The sequence below is a fragment of the Protomyctophum bolini genome, assembly GCF_963924005.1.
Source record: "Protomyctophum bolini genome assembly, chromosome: 6".
In the NCBI taxonomy this organism is placed as follows: Eukaryota; Metazoa; Chordata; class Actinopteri; order Myctophiformes; family Myctophidae; genus Protomyctophum; species Protomyctophum bolini.
The window spans coordinates 33,535,754-33,548,669 of NC_137867.1; the positions used below are offsets into that span (position 1 = coordinate 33,535,754).

At 42.5% G+C, this 12,916-nt stretch overlaps 1 protein-coding gene across 1 annotated transcript in view; it reads left to right on the forward strand.

Annotated features, from left to right (window-relative positions):
* Nucleotides 1-12,916, forward strand: part of LOC308316448 (transmembrane protein 132C) — a 170,571-nt gene that overhangs the window by 147,505 nt on the left and 10,150 nt on the right. The window contains exon 6 of the mRNA XM_080765084.1: nucleotides 8,948-9,162. Coding sequence (XP_080621210.1) covers nucleotides 8,948-9,162 — 215 coding nt within the window. The remainder of the gene's footprint in view (nucleotides 1-8,947; nucleotides 9,163-12,916) is intronic.

Sequence of the window (12,916 nt, forward strand, 5' to 3'; positions counted from 1 at the left end):
GATAGTGTATCGGTGTCGGAAAAGTCTTGGTATCGGCCCTTTTTGGTCATATCGGGTCATATCGGTAACAGCGAATATGCCAATCTAACCACTGATCCGACACAGGGGTTGACACTATGGCAGGTAAATTATTTATTATTTATAGGTCTGGTCTCTTTCACTTTTAAAGCGGCTAGACACTGTCTACCACTCTGCCTTGCGGTGGACTACTGGAGATAGTTATGGTACCCACCACTGTACACTTTGAGAACTCAGGTGGGATGCTCCCTGACTATATCTATTCCATGTTGGAATTGAACAATAGCACGTATCAGACCCACTCAGGCTCAGACAGAGTTGAGCAAGACATATTTTTCTGTCAATGGCCCAACCTCGTGGAATGAACTTCAAAACTCCTTAAAACTGAGCTCCCTGCCATCCTTTGGTCAGTTCAAAGGAATGCTCCAGAACATTTTTCACCGCAATTGCTCCTGCTTCAATTGATTTATTTTACTGGTTGTTCTGCTGCTGGTTGTTCTGTTGTTCCTTTGTAATTTATCCTGATTTATAATGTTGTGTTGATGTATTGTTTTGACTGTATTTGTGAATTGTAACCGTGGCTACATTGAAAATGAGGGCTTGCCCTCAACTGTATTTCCGAGTATAAATAAAGGTGAATCGTGATGATGATGAAATAAAATGTTGGGGCATGTGTAGTTTGCTTTTGAGTTGCCCAAACTGCAAGTGCACATTTTAGTGAGGAGTCTGCTATTACATTTTTTTTTAAATTATAAATATTATATTCTCTGGTATTCAGTATCGGTATTGGCTAACACAGAAATGGTGGTATCGGGATCGGATCAGGAACGAAAAAAGTGTATCGAGACATCCCTATGAGTAACCATGGCACCCTAAATTATGAATATACCTGGATGCTGTGAAGTCTTTTTTAACAGCCATCGAATACATGCTGTTCCTCCTGCGTGATTTCTCTGGGGTCATCCGCAGGGTCAGGATGTTGGCTTTGATGAGGTCTACCAGGGAACTTAGGGAAGTAAGGGAGTGAGCATCAGGTGCTCCAGAATTCTGATCCTATGGTGCCGATTATAGCTCATATATTGGTCTGGTCTGGGGACCAGAGACATCAGGACACCGGCTGCCCCATACACGGCACGCCCTGGAGGTTCAGGATTCAGATGTCCGGCTGTGGGCTGCATGCTGGCCCTGGTCTGTCTGTCTATTTTATTCATTAAGTTAAATATAGTTACAAATATGTAACATCTTCTTTTCTGGAGGTTCAAACTCTGACCTTGAAATCATTTACCTTACTGAGGGAATGGTTGGACCGAAAATAATGCATTCTGTTTTACCAGGGTGTAGTGAGAGTTTGGAACTGAGAGCCTCCTCAACCTGCATTTTGTCCTAGATTTCTTAGATTATAAATTCTAGACACATGCTGTGCCAAATGGGGCTTCATCCAGTTATGTCTATTGTATGTCTGTCATCAAGACCAGAGTGGGTAAAGTCAAGTTGATGTAAAGCACAATAATGAGGTGTCATGGAGAAAAACTAAAAGACATTCGAGATAAAAGTTACGCGGTAGGCTAGTATATGTTTCTGAAATTCCTAAAGGAATCATTTTACAATAATACCTCAATCTGATTTGAAAGTTGGATAGCTGTTCTGGCTTCACCTAAATGAACCAGAGAAACACACTCACATTTCTAAACACAGCCTGCGATATAATATACATATTAATTTGGCCCTGGGGCCCGGGGATTAATGTCATTGAACCTGAATTAGGAATTAACTGCTCATTACAATCAGTGTTTATTCAACTGAATAATTACCTTAACGATAGGCTACCTCATCTGAACTATAGAAATGTAATTGAGAAACAAACGCTAGAAAACACCAATCGTTGGATACTTTCATGAACAAACTGGTATCCAGTTACACCTCTTAGAGAGATCAAGGCTTTCTGGTCAAAATAGCTTGTGGAGTGCAGTGGCAGTCACTCTCCTTAAAAAAACATTAGCTGAGCATTATCCAAGGACCGTTTTGAAATTAAAGACACACCATTTAAAAACATTAATTAAAATAACCTTTTGCTTAGCCAAATAACCATAATTCAAAGTGCAACTACCGTCCCAAGTTTTGCAGTCACTGCTTATACATAATAGCACAAAGCAAATCCAGCAAGTTTTTACGATTGCATTTTCATTTTTCGCTAGGTCAACCATGACCTGAAGTTCAGTCAGACAACTCACGAATAGTGTGCATATTATTTTATCTTGGCGTTCTGCTCTGCTACACTTTTCTCCCTGCTCGGCACAATCAAACACCATCATTAAACATTAAGAGCAGGGAGATAGATATACAATAGAACCCCCATGGGGTACATAAATAACAGAGCCCACTGGTGGTGGGAGCAAACATCACATAACAGCAACCAGGAACCATAAGCAGAAGGAAGGCAGGAAGAGCATGTAGTCTAGTGAGCTTCAGTAGCCCGCCCAATTGGTCAGCTGACTGCCACATCAGCGAATGAAAAGTATGAATGCACCCTTGAGCACGGCATGAACCCCCTCAAGTATATCTGACTGAACTAACTCCGCAAGCTACATATCAGTTATGCAAGAAGACCATGTTCTGACTTGCGCTCGCCTCTCACAGGCACGGAAAGGGGTTATGGGAATGTAACAGCACCCCCCAGGTGGAAGTGAGTACTGTGGTTAATGCAGAGCAGCATGGGCTGCATAATTGCTTCTGTCAAAGCCAACTGTATGTGGGAGACAGAGACAGGCCCACCACCTTAATGCTCCCTGCTCCCATCGCTCATATGTGCCACGGCTTGGATCTGTCCAGCGAGTTGTTAATTTCCTGGGCTAGATCCAGCGGCAGCCATAATGCCCCCTGTAAGTATTTTCCTGTTCGGCGCATAATGTGTCTGATTAATGGTGCCGGTGGATTCTCCTGGACATTTATGGTACCTTGAGGAATGAGTGGCACGAAATATATTTCTCACTGACAGGGGGTCTCCCTCTCTGCCTTTAGTCCTCAGCAGCACATCATTGTCATGCTGAGATTGGGGGTGGGGGGGGTGGGGGGGGCTAGTACGGTATAGGTGATGAAGGCTGCCTTTGGGTGTGTGTGTGTGTGTGCGCGTGTGTGCGTGCGCAGTATATTAAAATATTGATTGTTGGTTACGCCAGCCAATAATCCGCCACTGGAGGCCAGTGTTAGGCCATCAGAGTAATGCGTGGGGACGGACAGACGTGTTCTCTGTAATTGGTCCTGCTCAGTTTGCAGGAGGATCAAAGCAACACCAGCAGGCAGTTCATTTGCCTGTCATGATGAGACATAGAGTTGTTTGTTAATCAATCACCGCACACAGCAGAATCCTTAGTGTTAAAGCCTCTGTCCACATGTCCCATGGAGTGGTTTAAAACTTTTTTTTTATATTTCAAGAACCCTCATTACTCTGAGAGTATCCAAATGGAACCAAATAGACCTTGAAGTGATTGATTGAATTATTTCTTAACAGTTTGCAAAAAATATGTGGTGGTGTTATTGGGCGGCTGTGGCTCAGGAGGTAGAGCAGGTCGTCCAATGATCCCTGGGTTGGCGGTTCGAATCCCGGCTCTTCCTGTCCACATGTCGAAGTGTCCTTGGGCAAGACACTGAACCCTACATTTCCTCCAATGAGTTGGTCGGTGTGAGCTTGCCACCATTGGTGTGTGAATGTGGGAAGTGAGGACGCTGGGGTCGACTGTTCACTGCTTCACCTCCCAATGTATGTAATGAACCATTGTAAAGCGCATTGAGCACTTGAAAAAGCACTATAAAAATGCAATTAATTATTATTCATTATTGCACAAAAAATGCTAAAAGGATAACACCTTATTCCATTGTGGTCCTGTCTTGTGTAAGGGTCCATTTATACTCTCAGAGTTACAGACCCGTCAAGGTCCATTTAGAAACCCCTCAAGGAACCCTGAGTGGACCCTGGAACCCACTTTGAAAACCACAGGTTTAAGTCATCTCTGTTCAATGTATAATTTCCTCCTCCCTAAAGGTACAGTACCACTTTTCTTTTCTTTATCTTCGCAGTCATTATTATTCCATATCCTAATTTATGAATTATGCATACATTTGATCTCCCAGATTATCAGGTAATTCAACAATTATCCAGAGCCTCCAAGCACACCGTGACAAAAACAAGTCAGTCACTTCTTCATTGACCACGGTGGAGTCGGGTGTACGGGGGAGTGCTTGCTTTGTAACCCTCAACGTCCATGCATAATTATCTTCATTGACTAATGCTGCATTTAGTGAGGCTCTGATTGGCATTTGGTGACTGATGTCACACCTCGTCTGAGTTACGTGTGCCTTTAAAAAAACTTTGCCGTAGAAACTGGGAGCATCACAGACACACACCTGTTTTGCTTTGTGTGTCTGGCAAGAAATCCTTTTGTTGTGAGCACAAACAAGCGCTCCTCAGTGTCTGCTATTATATTGATCAGCGATATCACTGTTTGATACGGTCAATGATCCTGGCATGTAGGAGAGTCTAGCTTTCAACTTATCACCCGAGCAGACAGTTTGGGGAGCCCAACCCCGTCCCTCCTGCCCTACTGCTCAGACGTATGGACTGTCAATGAGCTTCAGTCTCAGCAGACTGAGTCTGGCGAGAGAGCAGCAGCAGTAGGAGAACAATGGGGGTTGATAAGGAGCAGGGACTCTGACATCTTTATCAGTCCAAACACACTCTCACACTGGGAGCCCTGATGGAGCACAATCTGCTCCATGCCTGACTGCAGCCAGGGGAGCGTGTGCAGGCCTCATAGACGTGTTCAAAAGGCTGCATTAACCCAGTCTGTCACATCATGTTTCAACCTTCAAATGTCATTTACTAATGATTGCTCCATGTTCTTACCGCCGCAGACGCACTCGTGCATTAACAAGTTAGCACTACTACTAGGCTGTATGAAATTTCTGAACTATTGCTGATGTTCTGCCACACACAACGGTAGGAAACACCCAGGGATCATATCCAACATCTAACCACTAAAAATTCCTAGAGTTTGGTACTTAGAATATTAGTTCTTTGTTGGTAGCATGTAACCTTGAAAACATCCTCTGGCGTTTATCTCCGCTGGTGGTCCTTGTCACAGGCACAGGCCAGGGCGCACACATTATGACCACAAGGCAATGAAGATTATAGTTCAGAGGAAGTTGAAGAACCTATACAGTTTTGCTCCAAAACTCAAAAAATGATATCCAATCCACCACAATATCAGCCTTCACAGTCATACAATTTACTATTGAAGCATTTGCAGTAACAGTGGTGTACAAAGTGCAAAATGTGAATAAGCGGCATGTCAACCACCCTAGTCAACGGTTTAACTAGTTAAGACCTAGTTTGGAATTGTTGTCAACGAATAGCTAAAGTACGTGATTTACAAGCTCATAACTCAAGACATCACAATGTGTTGTGAGGTTGTAGATCTGCTATCTGTAAATATAATGACTGAGTGGTTAAGTAAGAGGTTAAAAAATTCCTGCCAAAAGGAACCCTTCTACAGTCTGAATTCTATATAATTTCAATGTGTTGAAACAGGCAATGATTTAATTGATTTGAACTATAAAGTACAAAATTAGTCATCTGGGAAACAAATCCTTCACGTGGAGCCATGACATGCTGTTGTGTTTGTGCTCCAGTTGAGCAGTGACTGCCCAGCGCTTCAGTCCAGCAGTGGAGCGACTTGAGCATGAAGCCTAATCTATATGCTCTGTCGTCACGCGTCGAACACAGCCGACCTGCAAGCACACAACGTGCTTCGCATGAGATACATTGTGAGCTTGTAGGTCTGCTATTTTTGACGTGCGACGTACTGTACCATGATCATCGTGCTACAAAGTGAAGTATGAATCATGCATAATGCTCCATATACTGGCTTCTGCCTCATGCTCACAGACAATGAACTGTATCAGCTCTATATTGAATGGCTGTTTATGCTTTTATCTGGCTGTGAAAAATAACTGGGAAATTGAAAATAAATGAATACGGAAATAAATAAATGAATTGTACATTTAAGAAAGATATTTCCCCAGACCATCAAAATGTTGTCCCTTTGAAGATAATACTGCATGATGGAATCAATGGGATTGACTAAATGCCTGGGAACACTCCTGATGATATCTGTTTTTAAGATTAATTGCCTGGACTCTAAAATAGTGTGTGTGTGTGTGTGTGTGTGTGTGTGTGTGTGTGTGTGTGTGTGTGTGTGTGTGTGTGTGTGTGTGTGTGACGCACGGGTGTGTGCGTGGTGCTAACATGACCACATCATTATCTCTTTTAGAGCGTGTGTGAGTGTGTGTGGCAGTAATCCCAGTGCCTTTCAATAACACACTATTATCCAAGTGAGTTCCAGTGTTAAGCAATTTATGAAACAGATGGTTTTGAGTTAGCGTGTTATTAGTGGAGAAGTGCATGTACTCTGTCTACGTTCCATCTGCTCTTGGTAAGTTTAGCCGCGGGCAAAAGCAGGACGACTATTATAAAGTAGCTGACCACGTCCACAACCCCGTTATTCCCTCAGATTCAAAGATGCCCTTGCCGTCCCCCATCGCCCGGGAACAGCCGGCGGACCTTTCATCTTGTTCAAAGTATAGCGAGAGATGAAATGTAGTTGTACAGCTGTACCAATGTACTGTACTGTATAAAGCCCTGGCCTACATTGTGTACAGCACACTTACATTGTATTTTAGGAAACACTTGTCCACCACCCCACCACAGAGGCCTGATTTCAGCAATGCCCCAACAAAAACAAAACAGCACCTGTCCTGGGCAATTTGTAATGGTTAAAATAAGCAACTAAGCAACAACTTAAGTACTGTTAGTACATGTGCAGAACATGCTTTGTTGAAGGATTAATAGTGAAAATACTATACTGTAGATATATTACTTCAATAGGATCACTAGTAGTAGGGCAGTTTAGAGGCTTCGACTGCACCCGAGTGGTTTCGTAACATGGTTTCGTAACATGACACCTTATGGTGTCTAGTTATGATTTATTTTTGTTGCCCGGGGGGTTTATTTTTTATTTAACCCTTTAACTACCCCCAAAATGAACCATACAATAACTCTTGAAGCAAACAGCATACAGAGACAAATGAACACATTTTTCTATATAATTTGGACCCAATGAATTAATATTATTATTACATTTTATTATGTGGGTTAGCTCCTGTCAGATGACTGCATAAAGTCCATCTTTCATGTGATAATCATCAGTCATGTTAAGATCAATCCCTTTCTTATGTCATGTAAAATCCAAATAAAATTAATTTGACCACAACATCGAGTTAAAGCAATCCTAGTTTTGAAAATGAAACTGACCGGTTTCTTCTCTGTATGTGAAGTGAGTGTTAGTGAGATGTTGCTATGGAGACATTATTTTTAGCTACATCTAAAAGTTTAGTTATGCATAGGAGATGTAGCATGTTCCAGTAGTGAATGTAGTATGTGTACAGTATGTACATAATGTTTTGTGTTTTTGTTTGTTATAGATCTCTGATTACTGTAGGAGAAGTATTGTTTTGCTCTGAATTCTGATCGTGCAAGTTTAACTGTGAGATTTCAACTTCTTGACATTGCCACTCTGAAAGTGTTCAATACCTAAGTATACACAAATCCACAGAGAGGTGCCCTGCGCGCAGCCATGTTATTTCCTGTAGGCGTCTGCGGTGAAAAACACTGCAGCTACAGCTAGAGTGAATGGGAAAGTGACAGCTGTTCGTCTCATCAAGTTACTCTTTTACCTGCTTCTTACTATTAAACACTAACTTTACAAAGATGCCCAGAACATCGGGACAAACTGGTTTAGTTTATGGCTACGGTTTGACCAAGCAGTAGTGGAAAAATTCAACTTTGGAGAGAAACGGAATGGCAAATACATAACCCTCTACAAGAGCCTGCCCGAATTTCGTTGCGCATTAAGTAGTGTAAATACGGTCAAAAGGCTGCTCAGTGGCCCCGCGGTGGCTCAGATGAAGCAGTGATCTTCGTTGAGGGCCGCTGAGCAGCTTTTTCCATAATTACACTACGTAACTTAATGCGCAATGTAATTAGGACGGGCGCTCGTAATTGACCAAGTCTGTGGTCAATTACTGAATCAGTCTGGCTTGTTCCTTCTTATGATTAAAATGTAAAAATATATATATGTAATTATGTCTGTGGTCTCCCACATTTTTCAAATTAATCAGTCAAAATTTGAAAATTCTCTAGTCACTGCTGGGTGCACACTAGAGTCTAGTGTGCACCCAGCACACATTTATACCCAATTAAAACAGATAGATTGTGCTTGCTTCAGTAACCAAACCAATACTTCTGGAGTTTTGATATCGCAACAAAACTATTCAAATTTATATTTCACAATCTTTTTTTTGAGCGGTGCCTCTGCTCCATTACGCAGCTATGTGTGTACAGTATGTATGTGTACGTGTCCGAGCACGGAAAGCTGCAACACGGTAACTGTCATTTCTCGACTGTTTCGGACATGGGAAGGCCCCTGGCCCTGCCGGAACTGGGCCCCCTGGGCGCGTTCCTGGGGGTCTGGATGCTCCGGGGACCCCCCGGGGACACCCACACGGTAACTGTCATTTCTCGAAGATTTCTCCCAAAAAGAATCAAAGTACAGTACGGAGCACTGTACACTACAATACAGTACAGATCACAGTACAGTAACTATAAATATAAATGTATAGTTGCACCGCTCAGTTCACACAGGTGTGTTTTAGAGATTAGTTTAATTTATTTATTTTGGGGGCGGTGCTTTTATTCCACTCAGTCTTATTTTCGTTTTATTATTTGTCTTCATAAAAATGCCATCCATATATGCCATCTATATAACTTCACCGTCACCTCCGCTCTCTCACATCCCCTCCCACTCGTCCCGTCCAGGTGTCAGACAGGTGCGACTACGTGTTTGTGAACGGCAAGGAGATGAAGGGGAGGATGAGGATGACGGTGAACTTCACGTACAGCTATGTGAGCGCGCAGCTGGAGCTGGACGTGTGGCTGCCGCGCCTCCCACTGCAGATCGACGTGTCAGACACCGAGCTGAGCCAGATCAAAGGCTGGAGGGTACCCATCATGACCGGCGGCAGTAGCCACAGGTAGTGTGTGTGTGTGTGTGTGTGTGTGTGTGCGCGCGCGTCACATGGTCACAAAAGGTTGCTTTTCAGGATATAGAGAAACAAAAGAAGTGTGTTCCAATGGATCTATATTATTTAGTAACATGCTCGTGTTAAAACTTTTCATTGGTTAAATATTTATGAACCCTAGTCATATCCACTTTTGCGTGCGTGCGTGCGTGCGTGCGTGCCTGTCAAAGAGCTGAGAGGAAGATCTCCTCTTTAACCACTTAAACAGTATTATAGTTTTAGTTGACGGGAGTAAACAAACCTATACTACGCTTGCTCTCCTCTTTACCCTCTGTACCAAATATCTTCACCAAAAATAGCCTTTTTGTAGTATTCTCCACAGAATAAGGTTAAAAACATACGGAACGTGTTATGAACCGACTCTCCCTTTCAACGGCCGTGCACACACTTATCCGACACACCGAAAACAAAATTTCCGACATGCGAAAATCACGCACTTAGGTTTAGGTAGGGTGTGGGATATAGGGTGTCGGACTAATGCCGTTCGGACTGTTAGTATGCCGGAACTTACAGTATGCCTGTACCCTCATTAAACATGGAAACATCATTTATCTGGCGGCTAATTACTGGAACAGATTTTTCTTGCTGGGTATTTGCAAACCAAAAACCACCGCAAGTTACACCAGAAATAAGCAGAACATGCATGTTAAACATGTTCAGTGTTTGTACTAGAAGGTGAACCATGGGAAATTAAAATTGCCCACAGGGCCACCTTTAATCATTCTAAACAAGATCTAGCCAGATGAAGGGCTTATTATCCCTGTGGTATTTTTGCGTAATTCACAGTTTATTACATAATACAATTGATTCCGTTTTTCCCTTGTGACATCTCATTTTGAATTTGATCGAATTTGAGGAAAAGAAAGGAGAAAAAAAAAGATTACCACCAGATACCAGTTGTATTTGTATTTAATTATTCAGCACAGTTTAGAAAAACAACACAGTGAACATATAAATATAAGAAGGGTAAAGTGCTAGGCTGAGGCAAAAAGCCCAAGGGGCTTATACGAGGCCTCTACCTATGTAAATCATAATGAAACATTGTACAAGAGATATAGAATATCCAGAATACATGATTGCAGTGTATAAAACAAGAACAAAACCACAAAACAACAAGAACATGATTAGAATTCCATAAGTTTATCTTTTAAATTAACTAGATTTTAAGGTAATGAGGACACTCCTCATTTCACTCTACTGACTTCTTCTTACTAGTCTATGTAGTACGCTGAAAACAGAAAAGTCCAACCTATGCAGGATACAGTATACTGACAGTGTGACATGGTTCTAAGGTGGCCTGTCGTGCTTCCTCCTAGCCTATAGAACATTATTAGCCCTGTCTTGAGGTCAGACCTTTCCTCCCGGGACCTCATCATTAGCACATCTCTCTGATGCCACCACACAGTGCTACCTCGCAAGTGTTGACATCCTTTAATGGACAGGAGAAGCCATCAGGCCGCCTGCAGTAATTAGTCCAGGAAAATGTTGAGACGGGGACATGGAAGTTGGTCATCCTTTGCACCCAAGCGCAGCTCCTCCAATTATCCATCCCTTCCCATTCTGCTTTGACTGACAGTGGTGCACGGTTTGACCAATGCAACAGCTTGGTGAGGATGTTGCTCTCCCAGCTGTGTGTGTGCTGGTATGCTTTTATCAGCCGGGACAGGCTGATGTGTGTTGTCACTGGTGATGCCAGCATGTCCGGTCTTGGCACTGCAGCTCTGCAGTGCTGCTGAGCGCTTTGCTCCGCCCGCCCCCTCCCATCTTCTGCCCGTCTTTGTTTATCAGGGAATAACAGGCGTGACCTTGCAAAGTAGCAACTCGCCTGGTGGCAGGAATGGGCATCGGTCCACTGTCCTAAAACCCAACGGAAAAACTAATCCAGTCAGTTTACAATAGCCAGTGATGGGACCTTACACTGACAGCCGGGACTGGCAACTGATGGCCAGAGTGGGCATGAGAGAGAGAGAGAGGCATCAGGCATGGGCTTCCCCTTACACATTGTTTGATTGCCACTGTCTATACCAGTGGTTTTAAAACTTTTTGTGCCCAAGGCACACCATGGGCAAGTAAAAATCTCAAGGCACTCCTGTGTTCGTTGCACATCTACAAGCCCACAAGCTTGTAAAAAAAAAATCTCATTTTGAATTAGGAATGCAACGAATATTCTTCAACTGAATAGTGTTAAAACCGAATAGTCAAAGAACTGGGGTTATCTTTCGTAACCTACTGTTTTGTTGTGATGACGTGATCAAAATGTAAATGTCTTTTGCCATTATCATGTAGCTCTACAACAAAGGTACGGCCATCACAGGCGATCATGATTATAACAGTTGTCACAATATAGAAACAATACAACTGGCACATCCGCTGGGCGGCAGTGGAATAGGGCAATAAAAAATATATATAAGTCAGTCTGCACACTGATTTATCAAAAAGCTCCCAGTCAAGGCTTTATTTGCTGTCACAATGTCCCAAGGCATACCTGAACTTGTAGAAACTGTCTCACAGCACTCCATTGTTGCCTCGGAACACCGTTTGGGAACCACTGGTCTATACTATTATGCTTCACATCACCCTCCTTAAGCCCTGTCACAACACGGACAAGATAAGCCTCCCTAGACAGGGGACCAAAGTATATAAGCAGTAGAACTCTCTTGATGCTTCTTCCAAAATACATTTTTATTTTACGCACGTCAGCTTTTCCACTTTGTAGCATTTGCAAATGTGTATTTTGCTCCGTCTGTTTTCATGTTTTAATTGCTTGTGTTGTCACTGGCACTGACCTTGTTAAGCTGCGCGTGCTTTAAGTGTCCTCGTTCTACTGTCAAATACGTTCTTTGAACGCCATTCAGGATTTGAACAATAAACAGCAATCACTGTTGTTTGCATGTAGATACCGTACAAAGCTCCCTTTCACTTCAAATGACCTTCTTTATGTCTGCAAAAAAGTGAACGAAGAAAACAACAACCATGGAGCAAAATGCCCAAACAAATAGAACAGGATCCACGGGGCACGTCGGGGCAGGATTTGGAATCAGCATGCACCGAAAATATTAACATGCAGCATCAACTGTTAGGCCAAATCTGGACGTGAGAGTGAAATTAATTTGATTTATTTGTCTATTAGATTAACCTTAGATTCCATTTTGGGATCACTGCACGCTCACTGGCATATTAGATTCACACCGATGCTAAACCTACCAGCTGTGTCACTGCACGCTCACTGGCATATTAGATTCACACCGATGCTAATACTTGCCAATACTTTTACTTGAAGCCTGTTCATAGCACATCCATTCCACCCGAGCAAGACTTTGGTTTCATTATGTTCATGAATGTTAAATCACAGGACAAAGGTCAATTCATTGAACAAAAGACAAATTCCCAATTTCTCTATTTATGGTTAAAACAATACAATGCAGAGATACATTTTACTCTAAAGTTCCATATTTTTTATTATGTTCAAACTACATTCTGCATAAAGAACATAGCTATTGGGAAAATAGCTGGGAATAAAATAAATGCCTCCAATATATTACTCTGTGACAAGTTGTACTGTACATTTGCGTGCGTGCGTGTGTACAACTGTACATGTATGTGTGTGCGTGCATGCGTGCGTGCATGTTTGAGAGAGAGAGAAACTCATGCATTATGAATGAATAATACACTACTTTTTAAACTAAAATGTTAGTGTAGGTGTAAG